The 20517-nt window shown below is 44.1% G+C and overlaps 1 protein-coding gene across 2 annotated transcripts in view; it reads left to right on the top strand.

Annotated features, from left to right (window-relative positions):
- The window catches only part of samd4a (sterile alpha motif domain containing 4A), a 77621-nt gene that overhangs the window by 53852 nt on the left and 3252 nt on the right, over positions 1 to 20517 (top strand). For both annotated transcript variants that reach the window (XM_079497681.1, XM_079497680.1), the window contains 5 exons: positions 3701 to 3956; positions 4271 to 4356; positions 4636 to 4754; positions 5121 to 5325; positions 13018 to 13144. In XM_079497681.1, the coding sequence (XP_079353807.1) occupies positions 3701 to 3956; positions 4271 to 4356; positions 4636 to 4754; positions 5121 to 5325; positions 13018 to 13144 (793 nt within the window). The remainder of the gene's footprint in view (positions 1 to 3700; positions 3957 to 4270; positions 4357 to 4635; positions 4755 to 5120; positions 5326 to 13017; positions 13145 to 20517) is intronic.

Raw genomic sequence — 20517 nt, 5'->3', positions numbered from 1 at the left:
CTTTATACCTCATATCTCTCTGCTAATGGCCCAGGGACAGCATGTCAGGATTCAGACATTGTACTTTCTTGGAATTTGTTGTTTCATGGTTGGAATGAAATGAATAACAAAACAAAACAAAGAACATATGTGCACTTGAATATTGTGCACATATGTTAAATGCAGTATGTTCATTTTCATCTGAAATAATATTACTTTCACTGTGAAAGGTAGTTGTAAAATGTAATATTTGTGTTATCACTTTGGAGCAGAAGTCTAATGACTTAAAAAACAAATGGCTTTAAATCATGTAGGGGAAAACTGCCTCAAAGTTAAAGAACTTTCTTAAACCACAAAACCACATTTCACTGCTACTATATCATAAGCAAGCTGATGTTGTCCATAATCAGTTCAACCTATATATATATATATATATATCATTGCTGGTGGCCGAATCGATGCTATTGGTCAGAGGGAAGCTAGGGGATGTTCTCCTGATGGCCAGTTTGAGCAGTATTGTATGTGTAGGTTGTGTGACGTTCAGAGACAGAGAGAGTATGAGGTTTGCAGTATTGTATGTGTAGGTTGTGTAACATTCAGAGAGAGAGAGTTTTGCTGTATGAGGTTTGCAGTATTGTATGTGTAGGTTGTGTGACGTTCAGAGAGAGTATGAGGTTTTCAGTATTGTATGTGTAGGTTGTGTGGCGTTCAGCGACAGAGAGAGAGTATAGGGTTTGCAGTATAGCTGTGAATGCAGCAGTGCACTGACTGCAATCTACATTTTAACCCATTCCATGCTATCCTCGAGATATCTCGTAGAAAGTTATTAATTCCATCTGAGCCATCCACGAGATACACAAAAATTATTTAAAAATATTATTATTGTCTCCACCAGACGAAGGCATGGGGAGATTATGTTTTGCACTCCGTCCGCGTGTGTGTGTTCGTCCGTCCGTGTGTGTGTGTCCGTCCGTCTGCGTACAGCTAATCCCCACCACCATTGGCCCGGTCTATGCCAAACTGTGCACACACACTCCCTGGATGCCAACAACGAACCTCTGCCCCAAATTATTCACAACTGCAGGTTATAGCGCCACCATGAGGCAGATTTTGGCAAAACACATTTCTGTACATTTCTCGAACACATTTTATCCATACATCACGCAATTCGGTATACACTATCTCCATAGTCATGTGATCAACACAGTTCTGTTACATTTCATATTAATCATATATTACTCCTACACATTTTGTCCAAACACATACAAATGCTATTATCCTGGTGGAGACCTGTGCCCCGAGGGGCACTTTTTCTAGTTTAACCTTTTTTTTAGCCTCCGTTAGCTTCTGCGGCTAGCATCCATAGGCCTCTCATTGTAGAAACAGCCTACATGATAATCTGCGGTACACGTGCAAGCGCACAGGGTTATTAGTGGTATTTATGCTCAGAATGGCATAAAATGCCATGTTTATAACCTATTAAAACATTAATCCAAGCCGCACTAATCTTGCTGCTGCTCTGGGGGCGATGGCCCGTCCGTTCCCTAGGCCTACAGATCCAGACTACATCACTTCCGGCTCGGGCGGAAGTGACCCTTCTTCTCGGCTTATTTGGCGGATTTCTCTGGCACTAGCACCACGATCTCGCCTAGAGGGCTGGGCTGTAATGTGTTAATCTATTTATCAGTTATTAATTTTCCAGAACCGCCAGTGTTTTTCCAGTGTTTTTACCTTATTTTGTCGACCCACGGGACCCGTGATGTGTCCCGCATGTAAACAAAACCATCATCTTTTCTTTCACCTGAAAAATAAATTGTGTAACATCTGTTATTTAGTTATGGGCTGTTGAATAAAGTTAAGTAATGGTACTTAAGACACGAAAATAGGACCCATAGTGTTCAGTATAGGAATACTGTAATGAATGAATCTTTTCCCCCAGTTAATTGTTTACTTGGTGTTTTGGTTACTTATGGTGTGTATTATATCTCCACTACCTCAAACAAATTGCAACAGAAACTCTTTCAACTTTTTTTGTTTCATAAATATGTTAGTAACAACATATCAAAAGTCCTAAGAAATCCCAGTGGAGGAACATATTGGAAAATGCTAAAATAGGTGATGTACCATTAACAACCATTGTTTTTTTGTGCAAAACAAATGCTTGCAATGGATTCAGAAGCATGAAAAACCCCTAATTTGTCACGTCACAATCAGAGTGTTTTTGAGAAATTTGCCTTATATAGGTTGTTAATGGTACATCACCTATTTTAGCATTTTTCAATATGTTCCACCACTGGGATTTCTTAGGACTTTTGATAGGTTGTTACTAACATATCTATGAAACAAAACAAGTTGAAAGAGTGTCTGTTGCAATGTGTTTGAGGTTGACATCCTTTTTTCCATAGATGTTAAGGCATCCTCTGATGAGGTGTGAAGTGTACAATATTGTTTGGAATGATTGGAATGCCACCCACAGCCTGTACTTAAGTGTGACTAATCACCCTGATTGTCAGACCCTGTCCATAGGTTCATAGGTTCTGTATTTGTAGTGCTCCCCCCCATCCAGTTATTACACTGGCCCGGGGCGCAGTCTGGAGGAAGAGAAAAGAAACTCAGTCACACTGCCTGTCAGTCACAACAGGAGGGAGTAGAAACTAAACACACACACAACCCACAAAACAGCACTAAACAAAACAACAAGTGAACCTAGGAGTCCATCATAGAGGACGTTACAGTAGTAGTTAGAATAGAAAAGATTAGCAGGACAACTCTCAACAGGACACTGGAGGACAGGAAGGGCGTTATGTTTGCGATGGTGCGCAATTGATAGAAGAAGGACTGGACCACTAATGTCACTTGGCTGTCGAATTTGAGCTCTGAATCGAAAAGTTTTTGACGTGGGGTTTGACCAAGGGGGCAAAGGTTCCCATGTAGGGAAGACTGTGGTTGGACTTCCAGAGGACAATCTCACTCTTGCTATCATTTAGCTAGACTAGAGCATGTTCTGAGCCATCCACTCCTTGATGTCTCTAAGGTGGTCTAACCCAGTTCGGTCATTGGCCTTCAGTGGGAGATACAGTTGTGTGTCAACTGTGGTACGAGATGCCATGGTACTGTATGAAATCGCCTGAGGGGGAGCATATATAGAGAAAATAGTATGGGCCCCAGGATCGAACACTGGGGGACCCCGCAGGTGAGATTTGCTTGGTGAGAGGAGCTGGCTGCGGCTATGTTCACCGGCGTGAATGTTCTATTGTTAAAGTAGGAATGAAACCAGGACCGAGCAGTGTTGGCGATACCAACTCCCTGCTGGAGGCGGCTTTTAAGGGTGGTGTGATCTATTGTATCCAACACCGCACTGAGGTCAAGGAAAACAAGTTTGAAGGGTTGATTCCTGACTGTGGCCAGCCCTAAAACCAGATTGTATATTTTCTAGGATATCGTTTTGATGGAGATGGGACAGCAGCTGACTGAGAACCGCTTTTTGAAGACAAAGAGTCAAAACGCAGTGGTCATCTCTGTTGCCTTGCTCAGAAATAAATTAATTATTTTTTCACCTGAAGGCGGAGTGCCTCAGTATTCAATATCCGAAGCAAATTTCTAGTAAAATGGAGTGATATTGGAAAGTGTTTCTAACCCAGAATGTTGCTTTCCCCACATAAAGGTTGACATGACAATTCTATTGTTTTACTCACTTCCTGTCTACTCTTACTACCACTAGGACGTGCTGGAAGGTGGGAACCTGCGTGCACCACTACAGGAGCTCCATCAGATGATCCTGACCCCCATCAAGGCTTTCAATGGTGGAGAGGAGTCCTCCCCACAGCGCTCCCTGCTGGGCTCTGAGGGCAAGAGCGTCGCGCCTGGCTCCCAGCTAACTGGAGGGGGAGGTGGTGGAGGAGGCGAAGGCGAGCCCGGAACCAGCCTCATCGCAGAGGGAGACCTCCCTGGCCAGTTCACACGTGTCATGGGTAAAGGTAAGCTCGTCAACAGCCTGGATCCAGCATCCTTAGTTGGTGGATTGAACTGTATTCATGATCAGTTGACATTCAGTTTTGTTGTTGTTGTCGTAGTAAGAAATTTTGCCATTTTGTAGAATATTTTCAAAGGCCTTATGGACTTTCTTCAAACCCTACTCCTAAAATATAAATCTTATGATTCATTCATCCGTGTTCTTAATGTTTGAGCTACATTCAGTTGATCAGCACATGTTGTTGTGTTGAGCATATAGTCATATCTTTTGTGATGTCAAATCCCTACTTATTTTCACCCCCGACCCCCCTTCCCCTAGTTTGCACCCAACTGTTGGTGTCCAGACCGGACGAGGAGAACATCAGCTCATACTTGCAACTCATTGATAAGTGCCTTATCCACGAGGTAAACACCCTCACCACAGTACCATTACATGTAGATTGTTATTGGTTATAATATTTTCTTCTACTGGAAGACAAAAATATACTGTATATACACACACACACACACACACACACACACACACACACACACACACACACACACACACACACACACACACACACACACACACACACACACACACACACACATGCTTTGTGCTAAATAATTTATACTGATACCCACCTGTTCTTCTACGACTTCTTCTTCTTCTTTGAACCCTACAATCCGTCCACACACCAGTCCTTCACTGAGACACAGAAGAAGAGGTTATTGTCGTGGAAACAGCAGGTCCAAAGGCTGTTCCGGTCCATTCCTAGGAAAACCCTTCTCGACATGGCAGGGTACCGAGCGCAGAGGAGGTACGCACACGCGCACACACGCACGCACGCACGCACGCACGCACGCACGCACGCACGCACGCACGCACGCACACACGCACGCACGCACGCACACACACACACACACACACACACACATGCATACAATCACCCTAATTTCTCTGGCCTTTCCTATCATTTCTGCACAACGCCATTGGTGCAATGCTTCATTTATGAATCTCCTTGGAACATACTTAAACACTTGAACATGAAGCATATGTATGACATTGACAAGTAACTTCAAAGTACAGTACAACAAACAGTACAACAACTCATTGAACTGTACTGTACACATGCTATCAAATGAAAGCCCCGCATAACTCTCTGTGGGCCTCCCCTCTACTCCAGCCGAGGTTTCGGCCAGTCCAACTCTCTCCCCACCGCTGGCTGTGTGGGGGGAAGCGTGTCCACCAGAAGGAGCCTTCGTCAGTTCCAGATGCCTTCCAGGAGCCTGCCGGGGGCCAGGCTGGGCCTGCTGGGCACCGGGGGCCTTCTGGGTCCCACACCACGGAGCTCCAGCAGCACGCCCACCGGCCTGAAACAAGGTAGACAGGTGAGTCTGACAGGAAAGGAAAGGGAGTGGTACAGTAGATGAGCGGATGGCATAAAATACTTCCCTTACTTCCCCTTGTTGTTCTTCTTTCTTTTCTTCTTCTTTTTCGTAGATGTGCTGAAGTGCTGAGTGTTGTTTTTGACAGTTTTAGTCATAGTCTCTTGAATAGTTTTTCATTTACTTTTAGTCACATTTTAGTCACCTGGAATGTTTTAGTGTTAGTCTAGTTTTAGTCGACTAAATATTACAAGATTTTAGTCGACTAAATCTACAGTTGATTTAGTCGACTAAAATGTATTTTGGCGGGGCTTGATGCCGTCGTAATGACTGATTTTACACTTGCTGAAAATAGCGATCTGTCAACGTGTTGTGAGCTTGTAGATCGGCTATTTTCAGCATGCATCCAAGTGTAAAACGACTTATACTGGATCTCTTGTCCACTAGTCCCTCCCTAACATTTTAGTCTAGTTTTTATTTGTTGACGAAATTGTCAATATATTTAGTCTTAGTTTAGTCATCATAGCTTAGTTTTCATTTAGTTTCCATTTAGTTTACGTCAGTGAAAAAAGGTAGTCGGCGAACATTTTTTGTCATAGTTTTAGTCGACAAAAACAACAACTGCTGGAATCCCACCAAGTATTTGGATTCTTAGGCATGTAGAAACTGCATAAGGTATTTTGTTGAGGGAGCTGAGAAATATGGTGGATTGAGCGTGGTCCATGGGTAACAGGTACGGTCGCCCATTTTCCATCCATGATTTTTCCATGATTATATAAACGGTATTATCATATTAATTTATCATTGTTAAGTTCCCTCTATATATCCACGGGCATAATAGCATGATGATGCCATTACAAAACATGTAGGTCCTAAATTAACTTAAGCAGTCACCGTCTCTGTGTCATGTTATTCTTTCTTAATTTTACAGAGTATAGAGATCGACTACTATACAATCAAATAAATCTGTATAAAAGATAATTTCAGATTTCAGAGAGGGAGGGAAATACTAAATTAACTGTTAACTACATTAAAACATTTCGCGGCGGCGAGTTGGTAAAGGGGCGAGTCGTTTGGTATTCGTCTCATGCATATTACTGACTTCAATAGCAATTTTATGGCATCCATATTAGAGGGTAACACTAAAATTGGACCCGGTCCGAAACGGGACCGGTGTTATTCGGAACTGAACCGAACGGATCCGAGAAAAATTCTAATTTGCTGCGCCCACCCAGAAAAAATTACCCGAGAAGGATTAGATCCGGTTCGAAACGGAGCCGAGAAGGGTTGGACGGTTTGGACCCGGTCCGACCAAAACAGGGCTGATCCGATCCTAAATAGATTTGTACTCATAGTGTGCCCTCTGCTGTATTATGCTTATTTTCACCATGACATGAGACTGCTCGTCTATGAACGACGTCACCCAAGCCTCTCCGAGGCAGCAGAGCAGAGGGTTGCATAATAATATTAGTGCATATAGCGCCGACATTCTTACCAGAGCTGTCGACAATCACAACAAAACTGTCCCACACTGCTCGCTTTGATTTGTAGTTTGCTTTGCGTTTCACCTCGCTCGCTCAAGGGGGCCGCCATGATTGGAATAATAAAGCTGGCGGTGTGACTGTGTGTGTGTGTGTGTGTGTGTGTGTGTGTGTGTGTGTGTGTGTGTGTGTGTGTGTGTGTGTGTGTGTGTGTGTGTGTGTGTGTGTGTGTGTGTGTGTGTGTGTGTGTGTGTGTGTGTGTGTGTGTGTGTGTGTGTGTGTGTGTGTGTGTGTATGTGTGTGTGTGTGTGTGTGTGTGTGTGGGATTGGGGTGAGAGAGAGAGAGAGAGAGAGAGAGAGAGAGAGAGAGAGAGAGAGAGAAAGAGAGAGAGTGAGTGAGTGAGTGAGAGAGAGCGAGAGAGACTGAGAGAGACGGCATTTAAGTCTGTTCAACCGCCAATATGGATTTTAGAATGTAATAATTACAACGCACGCATGCCTATTTTTTAAACCTATTTTTAAAGTTGAAGGGTTTGATATATATATATTTAAAGCTCATATCCTCACGGGTCCTTTCGGGTAACCCGCGGCAATTTGGAATGACCCTTCCCGAGGGACAAATCAATACTTTGGGCCCGAAACGGCTCGGTTCTCGGTTCGGCTCTCGGGTATTCGGTTCCGGGTGGACCCGTGCTACCCTCTAATCCATATAACTGAGTAAGTAAGGCTATACAAAAATATTATACACGGACTGCCTGGTTGGCAATTGTCAACAAGTCCTTTATGCTGTGCAGAGGCTGTCCGGGGACAGGTTTTTGTCCATCGGCTCCTCTGAATTTAATCAACTATTAAACTATAGCGCTGGTAAGACTAGATTGTAGCCTAAATATTAAAGTAATTTCCTGACTTTCTATTTTAAGGGACATTCAACTATAAGCCAAACACATTAATACATAATAGCCTAAAATATATAGCCGCCCTATAGCTTACTGTTGCCTGATTTGTGCTTCTTACCACGGTCCATTGTGTCAGAACTAATTCAACGCATCTCATCCACTGTGATATTGTATAATGTTATCTGCGCGACACCAACGTGCGACGAAAAGCAATCCAGGCTTGAGTTGAACGTATATTTTATTCGGGGCGCATGTAGCCTACGTCGGGACTCGGGACTCGATTGGAGCATAACGTTTGATTGATTGATTGCAGCTGTAAAACATTGTGTAACTTATGTTTCATCAATGAATATAAGAATAGATGAAGCATGCATGGATCGAATAGCCTGCAGGGACCATGCAGGGCCAGGCACGTTATATAAAAGTTTTAAAACATCCTTGATTGGCGGGGAAGATTCTATATGGACATAGCGTAGTCCAAGTGTGTGTGTGTGTGTGTGTGTTCGATCAGCCCCCCCCCCCCCCCCTCCCTTGCATAATCATGCATCCATACAGTCTAGTGATCACGATCCAGATAAATATCAAAATGATCGGAGCGCCCTGATCAACTCGGGAGGATTCAGACTTCCGATTGGATCTTTGAAGTTTGAACGATTATTTATCGGGTAGTGAATGGGACCTTATATCCACAACATCATCACTCCCTCCCTAGCCGCCCACCCACCGTTAACTCAGCCTCCCCATCGCTTTTTTATTTTCTTTTCCAACTGTTCAAAAGCGATATAATGCGAGTTAAATGCTTTCTAATTAGAAATCTTTTCTAATTAGAAAAATAGTCTACCATGAGAAAATGCTGTCAGAATGAGAACAATTAGAAGAGATTGCATTTTATTGATCCAGCAGGGAGAAACAGCCAAGATACTTAATTCTTTCTGTGCTGCTAGCTGTTATACATCCCAGTTTCCAGTGCCACCATCAGCGTCCACTTTAAGAGAAGGAGTTTGCCCGCCACCCCCGCGCCACACACACACACACACACACACACTCAACAAGGGTACAAGAGGACACAAAAGGATCAATGAAAGAGAGAGTGATCTGAGCATAATCAGTAGCCCAGTCGACACAGAAAAAATATATATAAAAAATTATACCTGATGTAACATCGTATTTGGAAGTAGCCTATTATATTACCAGTAAGACGCCTTGAGGGTGAGCGAGGTTGTTTGCATGCATCCGCCTGAGTGACGGCAGACTGCTGGGCGACCGCTGGCGCTTTGGCATGGGGGGTCAGATCAACATACTGTATGGAATTAATTCTCTACTGGCCATATATGGAGCGTCTTGAGTGTACAGGGTTTGATGAGGTCAGATCAACATATGGAATGTCAGAACAGGTCAGCTCCATATATGGAGATCTAAGGGTGGCAGCAAGGGCAGTGTCCTGAGTGTACAGGGTTTGCTGAAGTCTGGTCATATATAGAGCGTGTCTTGAGTGTACAGGGTTTGATGAGGTCAGATCAATATATGGAATGTCAGAACAGGTCAGCTCCATATATGGAGATCTAAGGGTGGCAGCGGGGACAGTGTCTTGAGTGTACAGGGTTTGATGAGGGCCTAGGTAGGGCCGGGCCTGTTGAGAAAATGAGAACTCTAGTTTTCGCCGGCTGCCGTGAGCGGCTGCACTAATAACTTTGGGGCAGGCCCGTCTATAGTTTGAATGGACAGGTATCAGTCAAAAGGGAGACATCGAAGAGGAAGGACGGGTGGGGTAGGATCAACATATGGAATGTCAGAACAGGTCAGCTCCATATATGGAGATCTAAGGGTTTGAGGTCAGATACTGGCCGGCTCCATATATGCAGACCTAGGTGATGATCCAGTCTTCTCCATGTATGGCTACCCAGGGTTTGATGAGGTCAGTGTCGTGATCTTCATATGGATCATATATGGAGACCTCCATATATGGAGCGTGTCATGAGGCGTGACGGACTGATGACCATATATGGTGGCATGACGACGGAGTCACTGACACGTTATTATGGATCCCACCACAGTTCTAGGAATGCCCCGCTGTGATTGGCCAGTAGTCGCTGTGATTGACAATATGGTCGCAATAACTATCACTGTGCTGGATTCTTTACATTGAGTAGCACATTGAGTTTTTCTGTGTATATGAAGTTCCACATTCAAATTGGGTTTGACTTGACTTGACTGTACCTGCTGGTACACATTTAGGTGATATACTGTGTGTGTTATTAGCCCCACTTGACTTCCTACTACTCTATGTGAGAGTCGTAAACTGGAAGAACTGAAACTTGACTGACTGCCATGTACAAGGTGTTCTGACATTTCAGTACATTTTCAAGTATAGGAAAAGTATAGCTAATTATTACAGGAATACAGTATGTTGTTGAATGTCAACATAAAGTATATAGCTTCATTCATATAAAGCCCCCAAAAGGTACTTTTGTTTTGGTATCTATAATTTTTGGTTTTACAAAAGAAGAACCATTTTAAACATTGAACATTTTAGGGGCTAGTGTACCTTCATAACCTGGTTTCAATTCACACATTGACCCTGTTGTTTGAGTCACATAGTAGGTTTACACTCCAGGATGTTTACGGTGGGGATCCCAGATAAGGGAATTCTTCCTGCAGCATGTATTCTTCCCAAAATAGGCATTTATCCCACGGTGGAAGAATGTGGGCGAGGAAGGGGGAACAGTGGTGTTTGGCAGATGAGGCGAGGTAGATGGAACTCGCGGGCAGGTCACCCCGCATTCCAGAGGCCCCGCGTCAGAGCTCGACGAGCGGACCGTCAAGCTCTGGAAGCGCGGAACTCCACTGTATGGCAGACCCAACACAACTACACTGTATGGCAGACCCAACACAACCGCCATCGTCTCAACCCCGGAACCAGTCTTGTCTTTGTCACACCTTCTCTCTGCTGCAAAATCCTGATTGTCGTGATTTAGCTCTGGAGAGTTTAAAAGTGACCTTCTGTCTCACGTTATTTCTGTGTCACTGTTTCTCTTTCCCTCTATTTCCGTCTCTTTACAATGGAAGGAAATACCTACAAGTATGTTCCTCCTCCCATCCCTCCATAGTAGACTTCCCTGTTAGATTGTAGTATGTGTGGATGTGTGTAGAATGAGAGGGAAATGTGTGAGTCATAGTTTGGGAGAGGTAGTGCGCTGCGGTGCTGTAGAAGGAGGGGCAGCAGAGAGAGGGCAAGAGAAAGTGTGTGTGTGTGTGTGTGTGTGTGTGTGTGTGTGTGTGTGTGTGTGTGTGTGTGTGTGTGTGTGTGTGTGTGTGTGTGTGTGTGTGTGTGTGTGTGTGTGTGTGTGTGTGTGTGTGTGTGTGTGTGTGTGTGTGTGTGTGTGTGTGTGTGTGTGTGTGTGTGTGTGTGTGTATGTGCGCGCGCGCGCGAGAGTGAGAGAGTCAGAGGCAGTGAGAACAGTGGACAGGCATTTCCTGTTTTTCCCTGGCCCTCTCTGCCGGAGGGCCACAAGAGGGGGAGAGAGAGAGAGAGAGAGAGAGGGGGGGAAGGGAGAAAGGGTTATGGTTATAATATATAATATGCAGGTTACAGCGAGGAATTTGCTCAGTGAGCTTCCGAGCCAGTCATTAGGTGTAAAGTAAACTATAGACAGGGTATGGGCGGATGGAGAGAGAAGGTAGATGGGAAGGAAAAAAGGAAAGAGAAAGAGAGAGAGATAGAGAGAGAAAGGTAAAATGTTGAATAACTTGAGGTTTCAACGCTGCAGTCATTGTGTTTCATGTGCTCTCTTGATTTATGCGAGAACGAATGAGCTGAGCTGCAGACAATGTAGCAAAACAACAGCAGTTGTTGCTAGCAGTACGGTGTTCCACGGTCATTTCCTGCTTTCCATGATTGCATGGCCCACTTATAGTTTATATACTATTATTCAGTCTGAGCTGTATGTATTTTTCTGCTGTACATTTGGGTTGCAGTAGCTTCATCATGTTATTTACTGCAGGGCTACTGAACGACAGTTTCCGCACTGAACTTGTAACTATTTATTTTTCCTTATTTTTTTTTTAGGGGAGGAAATTTAAATTCCAGGCATTTAGAGTATGCTTTCATCACTAAATCGCTTCTAGTGTTTGAGCTCACATGATAGTTGCAAGAATCCAATCTTTAAACCCTTGGGGTCTAAGGAAGTTCATTTGAGTCTGTGGCCCGTCGTTGTACTTACTGTAGCATGGCTGTTGAGTAATCCTGCTGTGTGTGTCAAACATGATTTGTGTCGCCTGTTCCATTCACAAGAAAACTCAGCGTGGATGTTGCTCTGTCATTAGCTTAGTTGCAGTTTAAACCTACGTTGTCCCGTAACAAGTCAAATGGTCCCTTGGACCTATTTGCTGTGTCCTTTTGCGATTAAATGCTTACCAGTGATTAGGCTAAACCTAGTTGCTGTGTCTGTCTTGTAGAAATCATTTAACTATCACGAGAGGTCACTTTATCTGGGGTGTAAGTTATATCTGCTGCAGTTTAAAGGACAATAACAGTTTAATTCGCCTAAATTAGTTTGTGTACATAGGTGTGCAGTATAATAATTAGTAGTCTAATTGAGTAGATCTCCACATGTATTTTTAAATGTCATGTTTTATAGTGTGGGAAAATACAAAACAAAAATTGCTTGGTGTAGGTAATTCACCCCTTTAAAAGTAACGTATATGCTTTTTATGCTGAAGTTTCGGTTTTTACTCTAAATACAGGCAACTTAAAGGTGAAGTGAAATGGCTTTTTGGGGCATTTTATGTTGAAGTTTCAGCCTCAGACGGCAGGATCTTAGTTTCTGAACCATTCAGAGTGCCGCATCCCTCCAGGCTATGGGACGTAGGTCTGTCTCATGCACGACCACATGCATGCATATGCAGAGTGGTTTGTTTGCAAAGTTTCAGATAGACGGCAGCAAAGCCACATTTGGGTCACACACACACACACACACACACACACACACACACAAACACACACACACACACACACACACACACACACACACACACACACACACACACACACACACACACACACACACACACACACACACACACACACACACACACACACACATTTTTAATGATGCAGTTGAGTTACAGCGAATGTTCACAGAAGTTTTCACGTACATTCTCTTAACATTTGAGTATGGATCCAACAAAACAAACAAACAAGAATGACATTTTGGGGGAAATGGTCAAAGTTTATGTAAACTATATGCCCAATGTTGACAATATACAATAAGTTAACGTAGTAACCTACGGCATGTTTTGGTGTTTGTTTTTCCTATCAGGGCCTGTGGTTTGCCAACCCGGGCGGCAGTAACAGCATGCCCAGCCGGACGCACAGCTCTGTACAGAGGACACGCTCCCTACCTGTACACACCACACCACACACCATGGTTATGTTCCAGCAAGCCGGTAAGACACCGCACAGCCACACACGCACGCACGCACGCACGCACGCACGCGCGCGCGCGCACGTGCACACACACACACACACACACACACACACACACACACACACACACTATAACACCTGCACTTTTTATAGAACATTTTCCAACCATGGCTATCTCTGTCACATTTATATTTCCATTAAAGTTGGTACGTTGTCTATGTAAAAAAAAAACATTATATGGTGTTGTCAATGTACAGCACTAATTCATTCCACTTTCACTGTGATGATCACACTACTACAGTATACATACATTTATACTTTACTGGGATGTTGGTTTGTTCAATTCTTACATTGAGGAAACGCTGGGGAAAACTATCATTTGCGGGTTGCGTGGCGGTGCATCACAGAAAAAAAGGACCCTCAGTCTTAAATGAAAACTAAATTATTTTCTAGTCTAGCCGCTAGTCGGTCGGACTCATACCCGCAGAGCTCCTCTGTCTGCTCTGTGACACACACCTAACCTCTCCTCTTCTCACCACAGGAGAGAGGGGAGTAGAGAATGGAAGAGATAGGTGTTGATGGAGCTAGGGCTGGCCAAATGGAGACATTTTATTAACCAGGCCTTGCCTGCTAATTAACCGTTAAAGGAGCATTCGGTGATTTGGAAAAACCCTGGTCCGCCCCGGTAACAAGATGTGCACATGCACGCACTACAGTGGGGGGACATGCGACAGGCCAACAGCACACACACCAAGGCCTGCCCCTGCTCGATCATGATTGGCAGAAGGCCCCTCTCTATCCTGATTGGAGGAAGGCTGGGCCACCTAGCCAAAAACGAAACCTAAGGTTTTTCGACCCACAGGGGTTAACTGGGGACAGGGAGGAACTTATATGTGGTCAGCACAGTCTATACTCTATAGTAGGGAGGATTATCACAACAAAACAAAAAAATAAGTGATATTTGAATTAAGTGAAATCACTGAATATACCTTTTAAGGAAAATATTTGCTATTTTTATCCATTCAAAAAAGACAAATAGCCGGGGTTAACACTTTAATTGCCCGGAACTATTTAATCCATTACATTCATGCGCCCAGTCGATTTATAAACACGGACGCCTTTTCCGGACGGACCGGCCGGAAGTTCATGATGTTGTGTAGCAGCTAACAATAGCCACAGCACTATAGAGTCGATCGACAACAACGGGAGACAAGAATAAATCTATCAATTCAAGACTAGCGACTGGACCGCGGAGCGCTGTCTAACTCATCCCGTCTTTTCAGAAAAAGACGGGATGATTTAGATCGCGATTTATGAACGTTTTAAGATTTTCGTTTTCATCAGCTAAATAGGGGAGGGAGTTTTTTGATGACGCCTCACTCTTGCGCGTCACCGAGGAGAGCCCAGCAGGCGCGCCTGGGCTATACAGCCATGCGATCTGTTCTCGTATCAATAAACTTCGTCTTTAGGACAATACTTCGTCCTGAGCGTCGGGCGTTACTAATAGAAAGGACAAAGAACTTTGTCCTGGGCGATGGGAGTGTTAACAGGGTTTTTCAAGTCCCAGTCCACCCCATAGAATTAGGTCCACCCGAACGGGGGAATTAGCAGCCACAACGTTACGTGCGTTATCGTGAACACATGCACTGTGACCCACACACTTTCCCAGTAGCCTAATAGACAATCTACAAGCTCACAGAGTGTGCTCGAGACCACAAAATGCAACAAGCGAGCGGTCCATATGGTTACACCCCCAATGTTAAATTACTGTGTACTTTTTATATCTATTATATCAATAATATAATCCTCCACTCTCGAGGGAGGACGAAAACAGCTCAGCTACAGAACTTCATGACGGCCGCCCGGTCAAGAGTGAGCTGGGGCGAAGGTCTTTTCACACTGGCACACCTTTCCTCCTTGCTCTCTCCTACGTTTTGTGGTGCCTCACAGTATTTTTCTCTCAATCTCTCTCTCTCTCTCTCTCTCTCTCTCTCTCTCTCTCTCTTTCTGCCAATGGACAGATGATGGGATTGATTAAGCTAGAGAAGCATGCTCATTTGAATTGTATTTATTCCGACGTTGTTGTAGTGTGTGCGTGTGTTGCTGGGGTAGGCGTGAGGAGCTGAAGTGGGAACAGGGATTTGGAACCTATAAATAGCTCAGTGAAGGGCTGCAGAGGCCAGGCCTAACTCAGCTCTTCACTCTGGCTGCAAGGGGATTTGCACCGCCCGGCCTGGCCTGGCTTGGACCAGTCTGTGTTGAGTTGACAACAAGGAAGGGGGGTGCTGTAGACCTGTAGCCTAATCCAGTCTGTGTTGAGTTGACAACAAGGAAGGGGGGTGCTGTAGACCTGTAGCCTAATCCAGTCGGTGTTGAGTTGACAACAAGGAAGGGGGGTGCTGTAGACCTGTAGCCTAATCCAGTCTGTGTTGAGTTGACAACAAAGAAGGGGGTGCTGTAGACCTGTAGCCTAATCCAGTCTGTGTTGAGTTGACAACAAGGAAGGGGGGTGCTGTAGACCTGTAGCCTAATCCAGTCTGTGTTGAGTTGACAACAAGGAAGGGGGTGCTGTAGACCTGTAGCCTAATCCAGTCTGTGTTGAGTTGACAACAAGGAAGGGGGGTGCTGTAGACCTGTAGCCTAATCCAGTCTGTGTTGAGTTGACAACAAGGAATGGGGGTGCTGTAGACCTGTAGCCTAATCCAGTCTGTGTTGAGTTGACAACAAGGAAGGGGGGTGCTGTAGACCTGTAGCCTAATCCAGTCTGTGTTGAGTTGACAACAAGGAAGGGGGTGCTGTAGACCTGTAGCCTAATCCAGTCTGTGTTGAGTTGACAACAAGGAAGGGGGTGCTGTAGACCTGTAGCCTAATCCAGTCTGTGTTGAGTTGACAACAAGGAAGGGGGGTGCTGTAGACCTGTAGCCTAATCCAGTCTGTGTTGAGTTGACAACAAGGAAGGGGGTGTTGTAGACCTGTAGCCTAATCCAGTCTGTGTTGAGTTGACAACAAGGAAGGGGGTGCTGTAGACCTGTAGCCTAATCCAGTCTGTGTTGAGTTGACAACAAGGAAGGGGGTGCTGTAGACCTGTAGCCTAATCCAGTCTGTGTTGAGTTGACAACAAGGAAGGGGGGTGCTGTAGACCCTTCATCCCTTCCATCCTCTAGTACTCTCCTCCCCCATGTATGAAACCTCACGACCACATCTGAGTCCAAGGAAACAACTGGACCCAGAGGAGTGGTGGAGTGTCTGTGTGCGTGCGTGCGCATATTTCTTGTGAACTGAATAAACCAACGCTGTGCGTGGTCCTGTGGGATAGAGAAACGTGTGCCCCCTGCCTGCCCAAACCCCACACCACCCTAGTTAATGGATAGAAACGTGTGCCCCCTGCCTGCCCAAACCCCACACCACCCTAGTTAATGGATAGAAACGTGTGCCCCCTGCCTGCCCAAACCCCACACCACCCTAGTTAATGGATAGAAACGTGTGCCCCCTGCCTGTCCAAACCCCACACCACCCTAGTTAATGGATAGAAACGTGTGCCCCCTGCCTGCCCAAACCCCACACCACCCTAGTTAATGGATAGAAACGTGTGCCCCCTGCCTGCCCAAACCCCACACCACCCTAGTTAATGGATAGAAACGTGTGCCCCCTGCCTGCCCAAACCCCACACCACCCTAGTTAATGGATAGAAACGTGTGCCCCCTGCCTGCCCAAACCCCACACCACCCTAGTTAATGGATAGAAACGTGTGCCCCCTGCCTGTCCAAACCCCACACCACCCTAGTTAATGGATAGAAACGTGTGCCCCCTGCCTGCCCAAACCCCACACCACCCTAGTTAATGGATAGAAACGTGTGCCCCCTGCCTGCCCAAACCCCACACCACCCTAGTTAATGGATAGAAACGTGTGCCCCCTGCCTGCCCAAACCCCACACCACCCTAGTTAATGGATAGAAACGCGTGCCCCCTGCCTGCCCAAACCCCACACCACCCTAGTTAATGGCCACAATAACTATTGCTGTGGTACTGTAGTGGTGTCATCAATACAATGGCTTCTCCTAATACTGCTGCAGCTATGGTAATTGCCAGTGAATGTAATGTGATTACAGAGGCTATAGTATTGTTGAGCCATTGTGAGTTGTGACTGATCTGGATTCACTTCTTTTGTCTCCTGCCAACTCCTTTGGCAAAAAATATGGAAGCATTATCCTGATTCTATTGTGGAAAAAATAAGAAGAAAATAAATACCTGATTGAGAAGGGTTTGTACACTTGTGTCGCTGTCAGAGGTGTTTAAGTAATATTTAGTAAAGTGCTTTGTTCCTTTACTAAAGTACTTTTTGAGGATAATAATAATAATAATAATACATACGATTTATATAGCGCTTTTCTGGGTACCCAAAGTCGCTTTACAGACATTTTAATACAGACATTTTTATTAGAAGAATTGTGTCAAACTAGTTAAAAATACTGTACATACTGTACTTAAGTTGAGTACAGTATGTTTATGTACGTCTACTTTCCACTTGTTTCTTTTAACTTTTAATACATTTCCACATTGGCATTCAAAATGGGTTTCCTTTGCAAAGAAAATAGTGTGTCAAGTAGGACTAAGCTGTATCACAGTAGCACTACCAGCATATATAGTCAATATTTGTTGCTACCATTGTTGATTTTGAGTTTGACAGCAAATTTTCGTCAACTAATAGTATCATACAAAGACTAAGTCTACAGTTGATTTTGTCTACAAAAAAACGTATTTCGTTATAGTAGACTTTCATATTTACCAGGGTTTTACTCTAGTGTGGCTTTGAAATACTTTTTCCACTAATTATAGAAAATCCACTGTGTATTTGACACCCTTCTATTACTGTACATACAGTACACCAGGGGTACACACATAAAGACTAACCTACGCACCATGGGTGACCGGGCCTTCTGCTCGGTCGCCCCCGAACTGTGGGGCGCTCTCCCCGCCCACCTGAGAGCCCCACAGTCGGTCGACACTTTTAAGAGAGGACTAGAAACTTTCCTTTTTACCAAAGCATTTTTATAGCCTTGCCCTTATGTTTTAAATGTTCCTGTTCTATTAGATGTTTTTAATGGTGTGTTGTTTCTTCTGCTTTTATTCATTTGCTGTAGCACTTTGAGATTCTGACGAATACAAAGTGTGTTATAAATAAAATCCATTATTATTTATTATTATTAAGTACATCATTACAGACCTAGCCATGTTACACGTTCCTCCATCCTCTCTCTTTCACATCTCTCTCCTGTTGCTCCTTTTGTGTTCAACTTTCATTTATTGGCTGAGATTTGGGTGTAACCATCAGGGCGTACATCCATTACACATTCTCTGTGTCATGGAACCGTCATATGTTACTTTCCATCCCAGTTGTGTACAGTGTTCTATGTGTTTCATTAGTTCTTCACTGGTTTCAAACTGGGACCTGAACTTTGCAATGTCCATACAATCTACACAATATAGCCTGGCTATACACCCAATGGATGGATGGATGGATGGATGGATGGATGGATGGATGGATGGATGGATGGATGGATGGATGGATGGATGGATGGATGGATGGATGGATGGATGGATGGATGGATGGATGGATGGATGGATGGATGGATGGATGGATGGATGGATGGATGGATGGATGGATGGATGGATGGATGGATGGATGGATGGATGGATGGATGGATGGATGGATTTTATTTTGTCATTGAACACAGGTGTACAACGAAATAAATCTGTTGGCATCAATCCGATGCAATACAAAAAGGCAATCATAGTAATGCAAAAGTTGTTAGTAGTGGCATCCAGTAGGTGCCAATACATTATACGGTATAACACAATAGTTTTCCACTTGTGACCCTTGTGAGAATTATGCAGTGTCATACAAGAGGAGAGCTGTTCTGTACTACACTACACAAAATCCTGAGTGTTAATTTATGAGTATGCAAATGGCACCAGATACATACACTCTGAGTTAAATTTAGACTCAGGATTGGTCCAAGAAAATCACAGCCCTGTTGACATTCAGAACAACAGCACAACCTTGAGTGTGATGTTTTAAATTTCCCCTCCAGGATTATATTTTTATAATTTTATCATAGCAATTATCATATATATATATATTTATTCACTAACTTTCTTTGGTGAATTAATGCATGTTTCATGAACTGTGTGTTCGTAAATTCCTACGAGGACATCGGAGCACACTCCGGAGCACACTGAGTGCTTTCTTGTCCATTCAGAAATTAAAAGGGGTTAGAGAAAGCAGACACTCTAGCTGAAGAGACGGTTTGTCACTTGTTTAGAGAACGAACACACGCTAGCATCACTGCATCATATTGTTAACAAGCCTATTTAGGTCATGCTTTGATAACAAAAAAATAATAAAAAAAACTGTTTGGCAACTATCAGCAAAATTATCATTAATGTTATTAAAAACTAAAAAGAAACATTTTTATGTACAAATTCCTGTCTAGAACATCTGTTTACCAGATTAGAGGAGGACACCCGTGGAGTTTGGAGTCAGTGTTGGGGAGGGTCTCACAGCAGATGCATGCTCCAAATAATTCCACACTTGCTCAGTATTCTGGCTATAACGTGAGCTGTTTTCCACACCGTTAATGTACTTGCACGATGTATAGTTTCTTTGAAACGCCATTATTACCCAATCATTTAGCAGACTGCGTGCGTGTGTGCGTGTGCATTCTTTCTCTTTTCAAGTCGAGAAACGGCGCGAGCCGATACATCTTGTAATTTTTATGGGCATATTGGCCAGATTATTAATAGGTGGCTGGCTCGTGCCCCTGACGACACTGGAAAAAAATATTTTAGATGTATTTTTGCTTTTCCATTTCATTTCATATGTACATTTCCTTTACAAATGGTCTAAATACATAATACAGTACATTTAAGGCCCAATATTTCCACACATCTTCCTAGATATTAAATTTGCCTTAAGGGAGGATGGGCAGGCGGACGAACCACATCATCAAGGTCATGTCACCACGATCAGCCATAACCATATAAGGATTTCCCAGTCCCAATGCAGCTACGGACAAATATGGATTGTGTTGTCTAACCTCAATGTGTCATAATGGCATCCGGCCCCGAGTGGAATAGTATGAGAGTGGCGACACTAGTGTTGACTCCCATTGTAACAATGGAATGCGGAAGTGCTCATTCTATCTCAATGGGATAGCTCCAATGTTTGGAACTATAGCCCATAGGCACCCGCTCTGCGGCGAGATCAAAGCGTGTCGCCACTCTCTTACTATTCCACTCAGATCCGGCCCTAACAAATTAGTCAGCATAAATGCCTATAAAAGGGACAATGACTGAGATCTCTATATATGGCCATATCAGTTGGATCACTGGT

The sequence above is a fragment of the Electrona antarctica genome (genome assembly GCF_951216825.1).
Source record: "Electrona antarctica genome assembly, chromosome: 3".
NCBI classification, from domain to species: domain Eukaryota; kingdom Metazoa; phylum Chordata; class Actinopteri; order Myctophiformes; family Myctophidae; genus Electrona; species Electrona antarctica.
This window is presented reverse-complemented; position numbering and strand designations above follow the sequence as displayed.